Source organism: Camellia sinensis, chromosome 9 (genome assembly GCF_055761805.1).
Source record: "Camellia sinensis isolate YWXY chromosome 9, ASM5576180v1, whole genome shotgun sequence".
In the NCBI taxonomy this organism is placed as follows: Eukaryota; Viridiplantae; Streptophyta; class Magnoliopsida; order Ericales; family Theaceae; genus Camellia; species Camellia sinensis.
Window position 1 is genome coordinate 133873349 of NC_138969.1, and position 21127 is coordinate 133894475.

Sequence of the window (21127 nt, forward strand, 5' to 3'; positions counted from 1 at the left end):
GGTACCAACAACAACCTATAATGGCAATTAACCCTGAAGATATAATATGCTTTGGAAATACAAAAAATAACGTTAATAATAAATATGGCCATAGTTTGCATATTACTAAAGAATCTGCAAATATAAATAGTGTGTGTTCTAGTTTAAATAATATTACTGATATTATGTGTTCTTGGTTTTCTAAATTAAATAAAAAAAAAAATATATCAAAATTATCTAGAAACCAAAGTTGAGTCTATAGAATCTAAAATTGACAATTTAGGTTCTATAATAAATATTGACTTAAACAAAGAAGCAAAAATCCAAATAAACAATTTGGTGACAAAATTAGAAACTATATCCTTCATAAACAATGATGGAATGAATAGTCCATGAGATAACTTCATTCCTAGACTATTTTATGGTACAAAAGATATCATGGTACTTCAAACCAATACGTATAATAGGACTGAATATGAAAATATTATTGAAATATTGGATTATTGGAGAAAATTAAATAAATATCCAGATTTAGGTATTGATGAAAGAAATAGGCTAATAGATCAAATAAGAGAAACTTATCTAGAACATGAAACCCTTTTACAACACTTTAATTATGATATTAATATGTCAATGAATGATGATGATAGTCAATCATCCTCATCTAAAGAAACAATAGATTAAGATGTTTCATCAGAAATAAATATGGGAAAAAGAAAGGCACAAGAGCCAATTAATCCCGAATTATTTGGCGCATATGGAGATGGATAAAATTTTGACTTTATTCAAACAAATGAAGTTAAAAATGTTATTAACACTAGAAGTACTTCCAATCCTGCACTTGAGCCAATAATATCTAGAAAAGATAATAATCATAAGTATCCAATAGCTCAAAATTGTACTTATTTAGATTTGTCTTACGTTCCATTTAAGGATCAACCACAAGCAATTGATGATTGGGCACAATCATTGTCCATCATTATTACCAATTATAAAAATAGTTGGTCAAAGGAAAAATTCCTTGATTATATTGCAGCAACTCTCCAGGGAAATGTGTTGCAATGGTTAAGACAGTGGGAAAAATATGAAATTGGAAAAAGTCAAAAAACAGTTTTATTGGCAAATTTTCTCACACTCGATACAATATTAGCTGATTTTGAAAAAATCATAAAAGAAAATTTATGTGGTTTTGCAGGCGATACTAATTTGCAAGCAGATGCAAATTATATTTTAACTAAATTAGAATTATGTAATATTCGTCTTTTTGAAGACTATGTTAAAACTTTTAAAAAATATTATTATCTTATTGATCCACCAACAAATCAACCCTAGTTAGATCAATTTTTTCATAAACTTCCTAATCCATGGGATGGGTTATGTATTAAAACATATCCTGATTTTCTCAAAAAAATGGAGAAAGAAGAATATGATAATCTTGGTTTCGCATTAATTATATTCTAAGATTGATAGCAGATCGGTGTCTAAAAGCAAAGGCAAAAAAACAAATAAAAAATGAAATTTCCAACTCACAATGTGGTCAAAAATATTGTGATAAAATTTTGAATGAAAATTGCAAAATTGGTTGTAATACATTTTCCAAGAGAAAAGGATTTTATAAAAAATGCAGAAAATATAAATGGACACCTTGGAAAAAGAACAAAATTTTTTCAAAAAAGAAAAAGTATGTTCGAAAAAAGAAACCAATAAGTGTTTTAAAAAAGAAAACTTGTAAATGTTACATTTGTAACGAAGAAGGTCATTATGCACCCGAATGCCGAAAAAGAGGAAAAAGTGCAAAGAAAATGATCAAACTTCTTGAAGAACAAGATTTAAATAATATATGGCGAAGAAATTTCTGATGAAGAAGAAATCTTGTACAAAATTTCTAGTGATGAAGAAACTCCAGATGAAGAGCTATTCCTCATGATGACTAGTATTGATAGTCAATAAATATCTCAAGAAGAATTGTAGGAAATTCGACTTAAGAAAAAACATTTACCGACGAAGAATTAGCAAAATTTGAAAAAATGCAAGAAGTTGTTGTGCCGGAAATTTATAAACTTTCAAAATTAAACTTCTTTTCAACAAGAGTGTTTGAACAATATAGTGGTAATACTCAAGCAAAATGGTCAGAAGAAGGAACTATTGATATTTCCTTTTTTTGATAAGAAAAAGGTTACAAGATGGAAAAAGAAATATCCTGAAAGTCAATATATTCATATTAGATTAATACAAGTAACCATAACAACCTTATTCTGCCAAGGGATAGATACTCCTATTTTGATAGTAATTTTTGACAAAAGATTTTCCGACCCAATGAAAGCAATCATTGGAGGAATTCAATCTAATTTGGCTAATGGAGTAGTTTGGTTTAATCTTAGACCAATTTTCTTTATTTCCATAAATGATCCTAATCTTGAAGACACAGTCAGAATAAGAATTAAAACACAAGGATTAGGAATGAAATCGAATTCCCATGATTTGGCAATTTGTTGGAAAAAAATTCACGGATTGACCAAATTTCCTAAAATAAAAAAAGATCAAACGATAATAAAATCGTTGAAATCTTTGAACCAAGACCATTCGACACGGTAATCCAACCGTGTCTAATGAATTGGAGTGATTTAGAAGTCCCTTGACAATGCTTAATCCATGACCTAGTGGAACAAGGAGAATCTTCTAAAACAAAAAATCCTGCACAAATGCAACTACAAGGGTCGGGAAAAATTTTATATATTCAAAGTACAGTTCCAAAAATTAAAATATCAACTTTGGTATTTGAACAGGATTTTCTTAACAAATCATTGTCAAAATTAAGCATTGCTGAATCAAGTAATAATTCTAATCAAGAATCTATTACTTCAACAAATGTTCAGATTCTTATTTTTCCAGGAACAAGAAGACAATCTGAACATATTATGTCTGCATATATGTATCATTTTCAAACAAAAAATGATGATATTATTTTTTCTCCTAGCCAAGGAAAAAGAAGATACACATATGTATTGGGAACATTTAATTTTGCAGGTTATAAACCCTATAGCCTCAATGTTCTCATAGACACAGGAGCCACAATCAGCTCATACAAATGGAATGCCTGTAGACACCCCATTTTTGACCGACCTTAAGACTCAGACGTCACCGATTGAGCGCTTGGTGATGTTGCATAATGTGCTCGTTCAGAAGTTTCAGAGTCACGGCCGTGAGCCCTGCCCCCGGACTTCCGAACCTTCTTCTGTGCCTTGTCTCGGTTTGCGAACCAGACTCGGTTTTCTCTGTTTCTTTTCCTGAGGGAAGAGAGAGGTCCTGTAGACCAACTCTCAATGTCCGTAGGCTACATTTGGTGGCCGTAGGCCATTTTTTCCATTTCGGAGTCCGGTTTCCGGTTTTCGGAGCCGTCAGGCCGTGTGCCTCGGTTCGGGACCGCTTAACCATCTCCTATTGCTCTGATTTTTGGCATACTTCTTATTTTCTCCCTTTTGAGGGACACTGGGGTTTGAGAAACCCACTTCGTGGTCGAATACCACTTTCGGTGCTTAACAGCCCATTTTCGGGACCCCGAACTGCGTGTTTTGGTCCCCGAGCTTTCGTTTTGCAACGGTTTTCGTTCATTTTTGGCAGGTACCTCTGTTTTATCACTGGAGAGGTCACTGAAGGGTGGGAGGCCAGCAATTATTGCGGCAACCAGTTATCTCTCCTCCGGAGCCTCCCGGCACCCGTTTTTCCAACTTCCGGGCTAATGTTGAACACCTTGGAGTTAATGTTGCCAACTTTCAACCACATATCTGTGATCTACACACATGGGAGGCCCCTAAAAGTTGGTGGCCGGCCATTAAGGTTACCTGACCCTTTTGACCCCTTTCTTCCGGGCTAATGTTGAACCCCTTGGGCCCACATTCTTGAACTTTCAACCACATATCTGTGATCTAAACACCTGAGAGGCCCCTAAAATTTCATGACCGGCCAGTAATTCAACTTGACCCTTTTGACCCCCTCTTTCCGAGCCAATGTTGAACCCCTTGGACCCACTTTCTCGGACTTTTAACTACATGGTTGTGTTGTACACACATAGGAGTACCTCACCAGTTGCTGGCCGGCCAGAAAATATGATTGAACCTTTTGACCCCTAGCCGGCCGGCTAGGGGGTGTGGCCGGCCGGCCACCTGCAACAAAAGTACCAGGCCGGCCGAACTCCTTGCACTGTTCCCTTTACAGCTGTGGAGCTTTATCCCCCAGAAAAGATCTTTATCTGGGGGATATTTCGTGGGGGAATGTTACTCTCCTTTTCCCCCACCTTTACACCCCTTCTTTGGTCTATATAGCAAGCAAGCCTTGTAGTATTTTGGGGTTAGAAAAATTGTTCTTCAAGTCTCCATACACAACTCCATCTCCATCCTTCTCAATTCTTTGAAAAACCCTAAATCCCTAACCATCATTCCTTCTACACCACCAAGCTCTACCACCACCACCTCATTTCCAGAAACAAGGAAGGTTTCTCAAAGGCCAAAGAAGCTGCAAATTCATCCAAGAAGTAACAAAAGTTTGAGTCTTCAAGGGTAAGTAATACTTTTACCCTTTTGACCCTTTTTCTTGATTTATTTGTAAGCCCCACTTGCTTTTTGTTTCAAGCTCCGGCCCTAACTGAAAAAGGCCCTATTTTGAGCTCAAATTCACTTTTCATTAAGGGCTCAACCTTGTTTGAGCCCTCCATGATACACTTGCTTCATTGATCCTCTTGTATGTCATAATTTTGCATGCTATTTTTGGCCCATGAGTAATCTGTTTTTGAGCATGTTGTAAACTGATATTGGGCTTATTTTGAGCCCCTCTTCAACATTGGAGAAGGGCTGAACATTGTTTGGTGTCTCCATGTGTCACTTGTAGTTATATCCCTTATTTGGCCCCATTTTTGCATAAATTGGCAGCCCTCTTTGCTTCTGTTTTTGGACCTTGGTCCGAACTGAAAGTGGCCTTATTTTGGCCTATACTTCATGTTTCATTAACACTTTTTTTCTGTTTGGTGATTATTTTATATACTTCATGTTATAGCACCTTTTGAGCCTCATTTTGCATCACATTTTTAGCATGTTTGTATACTGATTTTGAGGCTTCCATATACTGTAACTATTCATATTTTTGGTCCCTATTCAGTGTTGTAGAAGGAAATTTTTCAGTTTGGGTTTTTCTTATACCACTTGCTTCATTACCCCTCTTTTGGCCCCTATTCTTGCATGCCATTTTTGCCATACCTATGCTTGCTGTTTGGCTATGTTTATAACTGTGAAAGTGCATTTTTTGGGACTTTATAGCTTCTGTCTTTGCATTGCATGTCCATATTGTGCATGTTTGGCATAGCTATAGGCCATTTCGGGTGCCTAATGTTGCATTTCGGGACAATTCCATGCATTTCATGTCATTTCGCCTCATTTCGGGACTGTTTTCCCCCATATTTTACTGCTGAAATTCCATTAGAATGATTTCCATCATTTCCATGTCATTTCATTGCATTTTGCCACCGCCTCGGTTTGCATGCCCGTGTGCACGCATTTCGAGGCACTCCATTTTTACCCGCCGGCATCCTATGTGAGTGTGGCTGAGGCTCACTCATGTTGGTATAAGTCCATATCATGTTTCCATGTCATTTCATTGCATTTTGACACCGCCTCGATTTGCGTGCCCGTGTGCACGCATTTCGAGGCACTCAATTTTTACCCGCCGGCATCCTATGTGAGTGTGGCTGAGGCTCACTCATGTTGGTATAAGCCCATATCATTGTTTCCATGTCATTTCATCACATTCCGCCATCGCCTCGATTTGCGTGCCCGTGTGCACGCACTTCGAGGCATCTCATTTTCATGTCATTCGCATTGTTTCTATCATCGCCTCGGTTTGTGTGCCCGTGTGCACGCATTTCGAGACACATATCATCGCCTCGATTTGCGTGCCCGCGCGCACACATTTCGAGACATGTCATTTTCTCGGTTTGCGTGCCCGTGTGCACGCACTTCGAGACACATATCATCGCCTCGGTTTGCGTGCCCGTGTGCACTCATTTCGAGACACATATCATCGCCTCGGTTTGCGTGCCCACGTGCACGCATTTCGAGGCATGTCATTTTCTCAGTTTGCGTGCCCGCGTGCACGCATTTCGAGGCATCTCATTTTCATATCATTCGCATTGTTTCTGCCATTACCTCGGTTTGCGTGCCCGTGTGCACGCATTTCGAGACATCTCATTTTCATAGCATTGTGTATGTTAGGATTGCATCTTAGTTGCATTTCATGCATATCATGTATATTGCATCGTGTCCAGAATAGGAGTTAGCCCGGACACAGGAAACGAGGTACATTTCGTACTCCGAGTGACGGAATGTGTCTCAATTCCCCCAGTAACCGACACTCCGGATTATCCATGATGGAGTTAGGTTTTAGTTGTAATTTCATGTGCATTCATTCTATATTGAGTTGTGCATTTCGACTCCTCGGCCATCATGCCTCGGTATGCGTGATTGGTGGCACGAGGATCGAGACATGCATATATCTGTGCAAATACATTGCTATGCCCCTTTCCTGCGCTCTGTTGCAGCAAAACGCAGAATCAGCAACTTTTTTGGGACTTGGCACGCATTTCAAGAAAAGGTGTAAACAAAGGCTAATTGGGGCATTCCGGTGGATTTCCGCGCAAGACAACCCGGACATGCATCATCCACCAGAAGCAAGGCAGTCCCTGGCTTGCATGCCAGTTTTATTTGCTTTCTTAGTTAATTCATTAATTAATTAGGATTTTGTAATATTTTGGACTGTAATATTCTTTTATTCGGGACTGTAATATTTGGACTGTATATTTATTCGAACCCTCCGAGTGAGGGCACAACTGTAATAAGTGTGCGTGAGTGTGATGTATGTCTTCCAACCCCACGTCTTTCTCCCTTTTATTTATCCGCTTTTGATGGTTAGATTAGGGCATATTTCAATTAGCATACAGTAAGACAGCATGTTTGCATTCATTCATCTGTATTGCATGCACCGGGCTCGGCGCATCATACTAACTGCATTGTACTTTCAATTTCAAAATTGAATACATGATAGTTGTAACATTTCATATACCATCTTAGAATAGCTGAGCCTGCTATAGTTGCATTTTGCATGTGTTGCATTAGGCATTTCTGTATACTTAGGATTCATGCATGATTTCTAATGAATTCCTATTTTGGCTTGGAGTACTCGGTAAGCTTTATGCTTTAGCATCCTTGCACGCGTGTGAGTGACTGCCATGAATAGCATGCTTACCATGAGGCTAATTGCTTATGTGATATAACTGCCTGAATGCCTGTGGGTGAAGGTTGGGTTACTTAAATTGGAATAAATCATCAAATGTTTTAAAGCCTACCTGCGGGTAGCAAACCATTTTCAAAAGCGAACATGAAATGTTTTGTTCCAATTCGGGCGACTCAGTCTATACTTGTATGCTGTGAGCATCACATAGTAACCTAGGCTAATAACCGGAATAAGAACTCACATTGTTTTCAAAAATTGATATCATGGTTAGTAGAGGCCGGTCTATGACCGGGCGAGCGGGGGTGCTCACGAAGTGACCTTCCCCAATCGTACCCAAGTTCCCGAGCCGAGGCAACTTTGGTGATGACGGACACGTGGCCTTTTGGCACCGAGTCAGGGTTTCCTAAATTTCCCAAAATAAAATATTTAGGTGGCGACTCTGTATCTGGCAAAGCAGTCCATGTTTGGCACTTCTTTCAAAAATCTGTTTTCTTAAAATAAGGTGCCGGGTTTGGACTCTTTGGTTCAGACTTAGAACCGTGACAATTTAAGAGTCCGAGCTGTAGTGACCCCAAATGAACAGAGCGGGACTTAACCCTCCCGGGGCGTTCGGGGACGTCTACAGTTTCTGGCGACTCTGCTGGGGATTTAGAGAACTTGACTCGAACTCACGATATCTGTTTTTGGCTACACTTGTGTGTTTCTTTGCATTGCATTTGTATTGGTGCGCCTAGGACACCGTGTTTGCCATCTGCTATTCCTGAACCGTTTGCCGGAGGCTTGTCTTGTCAAGGCATGACCATAAGGCTGACCGGTTGTGGGCTCTGCCAGTATGGGAACACAAACCCCGGTTTTACCGGGGCACCCTCTTTGACCATTCGACCTAGTGCATATTCGGATCCATAGTGACCATTCCAAATTAGGACAGGTTGCTTACCCGTTTATAGGTTGTTTGAAACCGCTGTGTGCGTAGTGAAACCCTAGCTCCTGACACAATAGGACAAGGAAACCTTACCCCAACATAGGGGTGTTTTGGCTCTCACTTATCTGTTATGTGCTTTAGAGTGCGTCTCTACAGGAATGCATGTACCAGTATATGAGTTTGGGCATCAAGCCTGCGGGCTTCAGTTCAGTATTATCAGTATCAGGCTTGCGGACATCAGTTCGGTATTGTCAGCATCAGGCCTGCGGGCATCAGTTCAGTACATGAGTTTGGGTATCAGGCCTGCGGGCATCAACCAGTATTTGAGAACGAGTTATCTGCAGATATCATATTCTGTCTTCGGGAACAGTGATACAGGGATAATAATCAGTGTTTGAGGACAGTGTGTTATTCAGCTTATTGACTGTGTGTTGATTATGCCCGACTGTGTGTCTTGCATTTTATTTTAAGCTGTTATGCTGCCCGTTTATCTGTTTATTTATTTCCTTTTCGCTTTATTTATCTTTTGCTAGGTCAGTTTTAGCACGATTGCTTCCAACCCAACAGGCATTCCCCAAGCACCTTGGACACGAGGTCGTCGACTCCATCGATCTGAGGATCTAATCGACGGACAGCCAGTGTTCCATTCTCTACCCCCTGTTACCAGAAGGAAGCCGAAAAGGCGTAGTGTGTCAGAACAGAGGTTGTCAGAGCAGTGGGTTACTTCATCAGAGGACTATAGGACTGAGGTCTCAATTACTGCTGTAGAAATAGACATACCAGTTAGACAGATGGATCAACAGAATACATCAGGGATTGAGGCTCTAATGCGCCAGATGCAGGAGAGCATGAGACAGATGCATGATGATGCCACTCGTCAAACGGAGTTCTCCAAACAGCAGGCCGCGATCATGGCCCAACAGGCCGAACTAATCGCCAGATTGCAACAGCAGAATACAGCGTCTGCTTCACAACAAATTCCTCCTCCGGCAAGGGCTCCGTTACCTGAGCAGGCACCTACTGTTCAGAACGCCCCACCAAATGCCCAGAATACTCTGCCGCATGTCCAAAATTTACAAGAGGACACGAATCTTCCAACGGGGCCAGCTCCGCCCCCGCTTCCACCGCAACTGTCCAAGGTCCATACATCCAATCACCCGGACTCTCCATTCGAGGTCGAGGTTGATCATACAGCTCTGAAATTGAGCAAACTGGAGAAGCTCTTTAAGAAATCCCAAGGGGTCAAGGCTATGCCGGATATCGAAGATGGATATACCGAGGAGGCCGTAACACTCCCCGATAGGTTCAAAATGCCACAAATCGACCGTTTTGATGGGTCCAGCGACCCCATGGTTCATATTCGACTGTTCGCAAACGTCTTGCGGCCAATGGGCCTAACACGACCACAGAAGCTCTCATTATTCGGCCGAACCCTGTCGGGTGTGGCCTCTCATTGGTACGCAAGATTACAAGATGAAGTGAAGAAGAATTGGGATGAGATGGCTGAGGCCTTTGTCACGCAATATTCGTACAACACTCAGATCGAGATCACAACTCGTGATCTCGAAACGACAAGGCAAGAGCCCAAGGAATCTTTTTCGGACTTTGTGATCCGATGGAGGGCGAAGGCGTCAATGATGACTTTAAGGCCCACGGACAAAGATCAAATCCGGATGATTGTGCGCAATCTCCACCCAAAGCTAATGCTGAGGATCATTGTAGTCCCCTTCCCTACTTTCGCAGATTTACATGATATGGGGGTGCAAATCGAAGACGCAATGAAACAAGGTCTGTTTGACCACGACAGGGAACAACCGAGGAGGACCTTTAACCGTAACAACAATGCGGGCCCGAGTGGCGCTGCAAATACGAGAGCCTCGGAAGTTAGTATGGTCACCACCACTCCCCCTCCCCCTCCAAGGCCCATGACTGCCACACCCTTCTCCGGCGCGTCCGGAAGCAACACACAAGCCAACAGATTCCAACCACGAGGCCAAAGAACCTTTACCCCACTATATATGCCTCTGACCAAGGTTCTGGGAATATTGATCAGAAAAAATCATTTAAAACCCCTGAAACCAAAGCCATTACGGAATCCACTCCCCCCCTCATATGACCCGTCAAAGTACTGCGCTATCACCAACAACACGGTCATGACACCGACCGTTGTTACAGATTGCGTCATGAGATCCAAGATCTTATTGACAAACAAGTGATCGCACCTCCTGATAAACCCAATGTCACCACCAACCCTCTCCCACCACATAACCAAGCTCCTCCTCCCAAAAGAATTAACTTTATCCAGACTGGGGTCGCATCTTACGATCCTAGCATCTATATTACGTCCACCCACCTACCCAAGCCGGAGGTGCTCCTCCCCGATTGCACTGATTTCTTGTGCATGGTGGACATCTCCAAAACCCAACCAGAACCAATAGTGGTGACCGTCGAAGACGGGGCAGGGCAGATTTTGGGAGAAAATGAGATTGTTGAATCTGGGACTGGGCAGAATTTTGCTGGGAGAGCCTATGATCCAAGCAAGCACATCCTATCAACGAGCCGAATTGGGCTAAGCGTAGAATTACCAGAGACAGGAGAGCTATGCATGATCCGGGGGGATGAATCTGGGCTATGGGCAGATGATTTGACAGCCGCAGGGGAGGACTTTGCCAACCTGCAATTTCTTGACGACCAGGAACTGGGGGATGCGTCAATTAATTGGTATGATTATGAGGGATCAGAGGAGGCCACTGGATGGCTCGAAGATCAACCGGATGCAGTGGGGGAAGCCCAACCAGAACAGAGCCCGGCAGGGGCAGAAATATCAGTTGTGGCCGGAACGGCCGAAAGTCAAGTTGTACCGCCGGAGAGCGCCGGTGTTAAGAATTCCGCTCGGGACATGGGCAATATGGATGTGGGAAATGTTGAACAAACAGCTGTACTGACGCAGCTGGAACAAGGAAAGTTTGAGGAGGCTGAGAGAATTAGAAAAGCTAAAGGCCCTGAGGGGACCGAAAGTGCTGCGTGCACGAAAATAGACAATGCTGCGAGCATATGGACAGAGAGCACTGAAAGTGCGAGTGGACCGGAGCCAGACAGGTGTCTGTTGGCTGCCAGCGGAATGTGGTGGGAAGATGACGACTTGTGTCTTGCCCACACCGATGAAGACTGGGGAAGTGGCCAGCCGGATGATACTTGGTATCTTGATGAAGTGGACCATATGACAAGAAGTGGGCGGTACTTCAAACCCCCACACCTGGACCAACCCGAGGCATCCGGGAAGGATAGAGAAGCAGAGAGACAGAAGGAGAAGCAGATTGAAGATGAAGCTGTGCTGAAACAGTTAAAAAAGATACAAGCAGACATCTCCATCTGGGGACTGCTAATGGCATCACGAGTGCACAGAGAAGCTGTCTTATCTGCTATGGACAAGTCCAAACTCTCCATAGACACCACGCCTGAACAGCTGGTTGGGCTGGTTTTTCCGGGAGGAGGTTCCCCGGCATTAACCTTTTCGGACAAGGAGCTACCGCCTGAGGGCACAAACCATAACAAACCTCTCTATATTTCTGTGGAATGTAGAGATAAGTGGATACCGGTGGTACTTGTTGATACCGGGTCTGCGATTAATGTCTGCCCAACCAGAACGGCATATGCGATCGGGTTGAAGCCCGTGGACTTCGTCCCAACCACCCAAGTGATCAGAGCATACGATAATACCAGCAGAGAAGTGATGGGGACTGTTAAAATTCAAACCAAGGTTGGTCCAGGACAACACAACATCGAATTTGATATCTTGGACGTTCCCGCAACCTTTAACCTACTTTTGGGGCGACCGTGGTTGCACCAGGTCAAAGCAGTCTCTTCCACTCTACATCAGATGCTAAAGTACCCCCACGGGAAAGGGGTAGCGATCGTTTTCGGGAATTCATCAATCCATCCGCCGCCGGAAGTGTCCACACCTGTCTTGGAGATCGAGCACGGCACGGAGGATGTGTTTTTGTCGGGGTTCACTTTGGCCGAGGCTCAAGTGGTGCAGAATGTCATGGCTGTGAATGAGGGTATGTACGTTAGTGCACAATCTATCTACCTCATGAACAAGCTAAAACATACCCCCGGGATGGGATTAGGAAGAAGTGGCCGGAAGGGTGTCTCAGTGTTGGCCGAAGTGCCACACAACCCTCATGCCTTTGGACTGGGTTATCTGCCCACCAAAGAAGACTGGGTAAGGAAAGGAAAAGAAATGGCCGGAAGGGCCAGGGCAAAGAAGGCCGGGAAGCCATTTGAGTTAATGCACAGGCCCATCTGGGGTACCCTAAACGGACGCTTCGTCCGGGAGGGGGAAGATTTTCCATTCTGCGGCTTCCCGGAGCCATGGCTAAACGCGGAAGGGACGCGCGTGCCTGGTTTTGAAATCTTCTTCGACATACAATTATCTGGGGATGACGTTGCCGAAGCGCAGACAGACCCACCAACTGAGGTTGAGCAATGTGAAGTAGTGGATCCTGAGAGCACAGAGCTTGAAATGGGGGTAGCACTGGCGAGTCTACTATCAGATCCTCCGATCAGCCAAGAGTGCTTGGGGGATAACTCTTCGGTTTCTGTGATTGGAGATGAAATAGCTGCGGGCTTTCCAGCACCGATCTTGGATGCATCTATCGCACCTTCTCTCATCTGGCAGTATGAAGAAGGCTTTTTATCTAGCAACTCCGGGTCAGGTAGTGAGCCAGAATCTGATTCTACCGAATCTTGTGCGTCAGAATCAGATTCCAGCTCGACTGAGTCTGAGTCTGGTATTCCTGGGGGTGATAACCCGGATGCCACAGTCCTGTCTAGGTGGTCATTTTCATTTTCTTTTGAGTCTGTTGTAACAGAGGAATCTGACGGCTTGGAAATATTTAATGAGAATGATGTGGATGTGGTTTCCAAGTATTTTTCTGTGCCTTTGATTTATTGCTTAAATCAGGATTTTCAAAATTTTGATGAAAACAGCGAGGGAGAAATTCCTCCAGTTTTGCAACGATTAATTGATCAAGAGCAGGAAAGATTTGTTAAACCTTTAATGGATGAAATCACTACTGTGAATGTTGGTACTGAGAAGGACCCGCGGCTGGTCCAGATCGGGTCCACGTTGTCTTCAGAGGAGCGCGAGCGCTTAGTCGCTTTATTAAAAGATTTCAAAGATGTTTTCGCGTGGTCCTACGAAGACATGCCTGGAATCGATCCTGAGATTGTACAGCACCGGATCCCTCTTGACCCCGAGGCCCGTCCTGTCAAACAGAAACTCAGAAGGATTCGCCCGGACTGGGCCCTCAAGATCAAGGAAGAGGTCACCAAGCAAATTGACGCAGGGTTCCTGCTGGTATCTGAATATCCAACTTGGTTGGCCAACATTGTTCCGGTGTCAAAGAAGGACGGCAGAATTCGGGTCTGTGTAGACTTCAGAGATTTGAACAGGGCCAGTCCGAAGGACGACTTTCCCTTGCCACACATTGATGAATTGGTGGATTTCACGGTAGGGCACGCCTTACTTTCATTTATGGATGGTTTCTCAGGCTATAATCAGATAGTGATGGCACCCGAAGACCGGGAGAAGACTGCGTTCACGACCCCGTGGGGTACATATTGTTATAGAGTGATGCCATTCGGGTTGAAAAATGCTGGAGCTACGTATCAACGGGCAGCAACTACAATATTGCATGATATGATCCATAAGGAGGTCGAGGTGTATGTGGACGACATGATTGTCAAGTCCAAAGATAGAGAGGGCCACTACACCGCCTTACAAAAATTCTTTCAAAGGATCAAAGAGTTTCGGCTGCGACTGAATCCCCAGAAATGCACGTTCGGTGTTACAGCAGGGAAGATGCTAGGGTTTCTGATTACACAAAGGGGCATCGAGGTCGACCCTTCCAAAATCAAGGCCATCTTAGAAATGCCACCACCAAGGACTGAAAAGGAGGTGCGAGGCTTTCTGGGTAAAGTGCAATTCATAAGACGGTTTATTTCTAAATTAACCTTGACTTGTGAACCACTTTTTGGTCTCCTGAAGAAAGGAAAGAAATTCCAATGGGACGGCCGATGAATAGCGGCTTTTGAGCAGATCAAAGAATATCTACAGAACCCACCCGTGTTGTCGCCACCAGAGCCGGGGAGACCGTTGATACTGTACCTTTCAGTAACTGAAACTACCATGGGCTGCATGCTTGCGCAGGAGTCAGAAGACAAAGTGGAAAGGGCCATATACTATCTGAGCAAAAAGATGCTGGATTACGAGACCCGCTATACACCGCTGGAGAAGGCTTATTTGGCCTTGGTATGGGCAACCAGGAAGCTGCGACACTACCTGTTAGCCCACTCAGTAATGTTGGTTTCACGTTTGGATCCCATCAAATATCTCTTCGAGAAACCAGCACTTACGGGTAGGCTAGCTCGTTGGCTACTGTTGCTCTCCGAATTTGATTTGAAGTATGTAACGCGCAAGTCAGTAAAAGGGAGAGCGGTAGCGGAGTTCCTTGCCGACCACCCGGTTGAGGGGGATGAAGCGGTTGAGTATCTATTCCTAGATGAAGCCATTCTGCACGTCGAAGATGAAACTTGGACGATGTACTTTGACGGAGCGTCAAACCAGTATGGGTATGGGATAGGGGTGTTGCTGATAGCGCCTGACGATTCCCGTATTCCTTTAGCATTCCAGCTCCGGTTCAAAGTTTCCAACAACGAAGCAGAGTATGAGGCATGTATTGCTGTCCTGGAAGCAGCCCTAGAACTAGGGGCAAGACGGTTGGACGTCATTGGGGACTCGAACCTTGTTGTGTCTCAAGCAAAAGGAGATTGGAAAGTCAAGGAGGAAAGGATGATAATCTACCACCAAACCTTGGATTTGTTAATTCCTCGGTTTGAGAAGCTAAATTTCACCCACCTCGTAAGAGAGAACAACAGGTTTGCAGATTCATTAGCAACTCTATCTTTTATGATAGACATTCCGTTTGGAGTCCGGATGCGTCCAGTCATTATTGATCAGAAGTTCACGCCAGCATACGAGTCGATTTCCGCCATAGATGAGGTTCAGGACGGCAACCCCTGGTATTACGACATCTGGAACTTCTTAGAAAAGGAGACATATCCACTAGGGGCAAATGCCAAGGATAAGAGGGCTGTCAGAAGAATGGCTGCTCAGTTCGTTATCTGCGGGGGAAAGCTGTACAAAAGGGGGCATCTGGGAATGCATAAGCTCTGTGTAGAAGCCGAAGAGTCAAAACGCCTGATGGAAGCCATCCATGGGGGAGAGTGCGGTGCACACATGAATGGAGTAATGCTGGCCAGAAAGATCCTCAGGCAGGGCTACTACTGGTCAACCATGGAGGAGGATTGTATTAGTTTTGTTCGGCGATGCCACAAGTGTCAAATCCATGCAAACCGCATGAACATCCCGCCGTCAAAACTGTACAACATGACTTCCCCATGGCCTTTTTCAGTCTGGGGAATTGATGTAATCGGAGCTGTTACCCCGAAGGGGTCAAACGGGCATGAGTTTATCCTAGTAGCGATAGATTATTTCACAAAGTGGGTTGAGGCCCAATCATACGCGGTGTTGAAGGCGTCGCATGTCGCAAAGTTCATTAGAAACAACATCATCTGTCGCTACGGGGTGCCAAACGAGATAATTTCAGATAATGGTTTCCACTTCAAGAAAGAAGTGATAGACTTGCTGGAGAAATACAATGTGGCTTTTCATAAGTCATCTACATATCGGCCGCAGACCAACGGAGCGGTTGAGGCCGCCAACAAGAATATCAAACATATACTGCAGAAGATGGTGGGAACCTATCGAGATTGGCCAGACAAGCTGCCATTTGCTCTGTGGGGCTACAGGACTTCAATCAGGACTTCTACTGGAGCAACTCCATATTCATTGGTCTATGGAATGGAGGCTGTTCTACCCATTGAGATTGAGGTCCCATCGTTACGAGTATTGGCTGAATGCCAGATAGCCGAAGCAGATTGGCAGCAAAGCAGATTCGAAGAACTCATGCTCTTTGATGAAAGAAGACTGAAAACACTGTACCACATCCAAGGCTATCAACGCAGAATTGCCCGGGCTTTCAACAAGAAGGTTAAGTCCCGGAATCTGAAAGAAGGAGATTTGGTGCTCAAAGACAACCGAGCTCCCATCCACGACCCAAGGGGCAAGTTCAAACCTAATTGGACTGGTCCTTACATCATCAAAGCTATCTGGTCAGGTGGAGCTGTGGTTCTGATGGATCTAGATGGCTTGGAGTTCTCACAACCGATCAATATGGACAAGTTGAAGAAATACTATCCTTGAGAGGCTCGCTAGGCCGAAAACCCGAAAGGGCGACCTAGGCAAAAGTCAGAGCACAAAAAAAAAATTAGAAAATATAAAAACTGAGCTCGCAAGGTTAAAAACCCGCAAAGGGCGGCCTTGGCAAAAGTTAGAGCGCAAAAGGAGAGTGAAAATACTCGAGTGAACCTTAGCCTGAACTACGTAAGGCTTGATTCCCATCTTTGGGATACGTAGGCAACTTCACCTTGAAGTTCAGCCATAAACTTTTCCCAGATCAACTTTGTCCATCTTGATCATCTCAGTCATCTTTATCCATCAGCATTTATTGTGATCTCCAGTACAGTGCTGTTCAAACTAAGGGCAACTTTCCGTTGCCGCGACGGTGCAAAGTTACTCAGACTAGGGGCAACTTTCCGTTGCTATGAAATGCCGCATTGTTCTTCAGACTAGGGGCAACTTTCCAGTTGAAGGGATCTGGGGTTGTGCATTTCAGTGACAGATCTCCGGCGTGTCCAGTTCTGATCCGCATCGAAAATAGTTTTGAAAAGTTTTAATAAAAGTTGACTTTGTTCAAATCAATCTTTTTACGACTAAGACAATTTTTGGACCAAAAACGGAAAATTTTCAGTACCATAACTTTCAATTTCATTGATTTCAAAACTGAGTTCTCCTGCTCATTGCATTACAATCGAGGTTGCTTTTTAGTACATTCATAAAGAAAACTTGAAAATGCTAAATAAGCAATAAATTTGGGGCATAGTTGAATCAAGTATCTCTGCGTCCCCTCCCAGAGTTGGACGGAGCATCTGATGCCAAGCTAGGCCTGACCTGTGCCTCTTCATTGAGCCAATCCAAACACTCATCGGACAAAGTGCAACTGAAAGTTGAAGCAGGGGCCAGGAGCTCTCTAGTCCTCCATGTCGTGGCATATCGGGCAAGGTGTGCACCCCGGATTGGGAAAGCAGCTGGGTACTCAATCCCCTCCGGTGGGCAGGTCTGATCATGGCCAAACTGACGCAGGAACCGGAACGGAAAATAAAATACGCAGTGGGTTAGACCAATCAATTGGATCCCAATCAGCCGGGACATACTATAGCTCATTGCCGGGAGGTTGAGCCAAGGACAACGCCAAGCAATGCCGTCTGCGGACAAATTGCACATCCAATCGAACCACCACCTTTCGTCAAGAGCATTGACTAGGCGCTGCCGAAAGAAGTAGCCTCGAGCTGAATAAGCTGGGCAAGAGTCCACAGCCTGCAACTTATCCATTAACCATACCTAGGGGAGGGATGGAAAATGAGAGAATAAAGAACAGAGAGAAGTACGATGAGAGAAAAGTAAGACAAGGGTTTTGAGAGAAAAACCGAGCCTGAGGGTCGAGTGATGTGAGCAAATATATATGTGAGATCGGGTGGGAAACATTACCTGCAGTAGCAGTGGACTCCCAGCAAACCTAGTCGCCTCCCGGCGATAGACAAAATCTAAGCCCATCAGTGTCTCGGCCAAGGTCATGGCAATACAGCTCTTTCCTTCTCTCAAACCTTGGGCGACTTCAATCAGGCGAATGCTAGCCCCGCCGAAACCCGAGGAAAGCAGAAAGTGAGACAACAAATATAAGCAGAGGGCGTGTTGCCGGAAACCCTGCCAATAATGGTTGCTGCGGTCACCAGCGTCAGAAAAACGATGGATCAAGTCGAGGATGTCCAGTTCCCCACTGTGGATCAGAGATCGAGCATCATGCGCCGTGAGCCCACACATCCGCCCTAAAGCCTGGGCATGGCCAAAACGGAGCTGAGGCAAGATCACTTCAGAGCATTCAGACTCCATCAAAACCTGAAAATCTTCGAAAGTGGGGCACATCTCTTGGCCGCCAAAGCTAAAAACATGCGTCACTGGATTCCAGAACCTTGCCGCGGCATGGAGAGAAGGAAGCTGTAGCGGAGTACGGCTCAGCGTGAATAGTGCATTCAAACCGAAACCCCGGAAATTCAGCTTTTCCGAGCCATCTAGAGAAGAGATCCAAGATATGAGATTTTCTGCGAGAAACGCCTCCATCTTTGTCTAAAACTAAGATGAAATGAATGTTCCCGAAGTTGAAGCTTTTATAGAAGGAAAAACACTATTCACGGGGACACGTGTCAAAAATCTGGAGGCTGCAAGACTGAGTGGCCGGCCGGCCACCTTTTCTGGCTGGCTAGCCATTTACTTTTTCAGAAATGGTCGGCCAGCTGTCTCTCTCTACAAAAAATGGCCGGCCGGCTCCCAGGGATGGCCAGCAATGCTCCAGTGTATCCCCTTGGCCCTGTTTTACTCTTCGAGGGAAAGTTCCAAGCATTTCCATGCAATGGGAGAGTCAAAGGCCTTCATCTCCCTCCGTTTCGGATGCGTTCCGATGCCCAGATCATCAGAAGTACACTTTGTTGTTGTTGAGTTTTGTTTATCGAGTTGTTGTTTTGCTTATCGAGTTGTTTGTCGAGCGGACGTGTTTTGTGTTTTTGAGTCATTGCGCTTTGTTTAAGCAATCTTTGTTAAAGTCTTGTTTATTTGCGATGTTGCATTTTGCTTATCGAGTTGTAAACTTTCTAAGGTCCTGTTATATCTTAGTAAGTTGAGTTGCTTAGTTTGTTGCGTCGGTTCACTACCTGACTTGGTGATTACACAATGCGCATTTCCATTCAATTTCATTTTTGTGCAAAATAAATTGATGCGATACGATGCTAAAAGTTTAAAATACAAACACCTTTTCAAAAGCTATTTCATTTCATCATGCTTTACAACAAACAAAGGTACAAGTTTTACAAAAAAATAAAGCTGCCTAACAATGTGCAAAGTGCTACAAACTACTAGCAAAAGAAAAATAAAGCAGGAAATAACAGCATCAAAGTCCACGGGAGCGGGAACGAGAAGCACGCCTCATCCTCTTTTGCGGGACAATCTCCGCACCACCATCTGAGTCGGAGCTATCATCCTCAGGATCCCCCTCAGCCTCGCCTCTATTCCCCGAGCCAAAACCAGAGCCCCCTTCCTCAGCAGATGTCTCTGACTGACGGTCGGTAGCCTCCTCCTCCTCCTCAGCATCCTCCTCCTCCTCATCAGGCTCCACCTCCACAACGTGAGCCCTGCATCTGCGGACAGGCCCTCCTCGAGCTCCTCGAAAAGGTCTAGATGGCCCGGCTCCTCGGGAAGGCCGAGATGACCCCGCCCCCTGAAAAGGCCCGGGTGACCCAACTCCATGGAAAGGCCCAGATGGCCCAGCTCCCCAATGAGGCCCAGGTGGCCCGGTCTGCGGCTGACCGGACCATGAAGGCATCTGAAAACAAAGAGTTCAATTCAAATACATCAGTCCAAATATATACATCAGATGCAGATACAAGCAAAGGCTACATGAAGTGGGTGCATATAAATACAGTGTCCAAGTGGGGTGTGTGTCAGATGTGCTCTACACAAATAATCTATCGATGCAGTAGAAATCAGCATGTCATCAGAAGTATGATAAATGCCAGAAAACTGAAGGGTACCTGGATGCCCGCGACAGACAACTGTGCCTCCCTACGCAGGACCATGCCCTCGAGTGTGGCCACCAGTCCAACCACCTCCTCCATGTACCCTCGCGATGGCTGCAAAAATGAGCTCATAATCATCAGTGAACAGAAGAGTGTCTAAACATCTGAATGATGAATGAAAAGAAGTGGAGCATACCGGCGGTGAGTCCGGATCAATGGCGTATCGATCACTGGGCATCGGAGGCTCTAGTGGAATCGGAGTCGGAGAGCTAGCCCCATACTGCCACGCCATCAACTCAGTAGGCATATCTGGCCATCCGGGATGAGGATGAACCGACGGAGCCGGAGGAACCGGTCTACTCCCACCTCTAGATGCACCGGCCCTGCTAGTAGAAGGGGCGTCTGCAGCCCGAGCCCGAGCCTGGTCCGAGGATGACATACCGGCAGGCCTCATCATCGGGATACGAGCTTCCGTCAATGGAGGCATCAAATATATGTGACGGTAAGTGGCGTAGTCCCCCTCCTCAACATATAATAATGCATCACTGCCCAACATGGCGCCAACTACCTCCGAGTAGGAGAGCCTGTCAGCAGTCCGCATACTGGCTGGAGGTACTGCGGGAATATCCTGAGAAAGATACCCCCATACCTGGCGCAGAAAGCGCTCCCCCAGGAACCATACCCTGCCAACCGACCCTTCGAGCAGGACCCTATACTGGGAAATGCCCGACGCTCCGGTATACTGAAGTCGGAGGCCGTCACCCAGGGACACCCAGGGCTGCCATGTAATCTGCGGATGATAAATGCATAAACCAATCAGAAATCGAGAATATACAGAGCAAATCAAAGATGAGAATGAAAAGAACTGAAAGTTCTGAAGTACCTCTGAATGTCGCACAGTGTCGAAGTACTGTCGCAGGCGAAGGAGGGTCTCTCGAGGCCTCGGCCGGTGTGGGTCCTCTAACACCAATGAATATGGGGTCATGGGAATCCCTACCACCTCCAGCTCTGGGGCTAATGATGGGAAGTATACATAGACCCATAGCTGAGAAAAACAGTGCAGAATGCAAGTACGAAATGTTGAGAGCAAAATACGGACTGTAAAAGTGCGCTGTGTGTGCAATGTACAAGTAATGA

The 21127-nt window shown here is 45.0% G+C and overlaps 1 protein-coding gene across 1 annotated transcript; it reads right to left on the reverse strand.

Moving 5' to 3' along the window:
* Positions 1-629: 629 nt before the first annotated feature.
* LOC145799761 (uncharacterized) lies at positions 630-20591 on the reverse strand. Its single transcript, XM_082889395.1, has 4 exons — positions 20187-20591; positions 20006-20104; positions 19500-19797; positions 630-643 (listed from the first exon to the last, which is right to left on the reverse strand). Exons 1-4 carry the CDS (start codon positions 20589-20591, stop codon positions 630-632), a joined length of 816 nt encoding a protein of 271 aa, XP_082745521.1.
* Between the last annotated feature and the right edge of the window lie 536 nt (positions 20592-21127).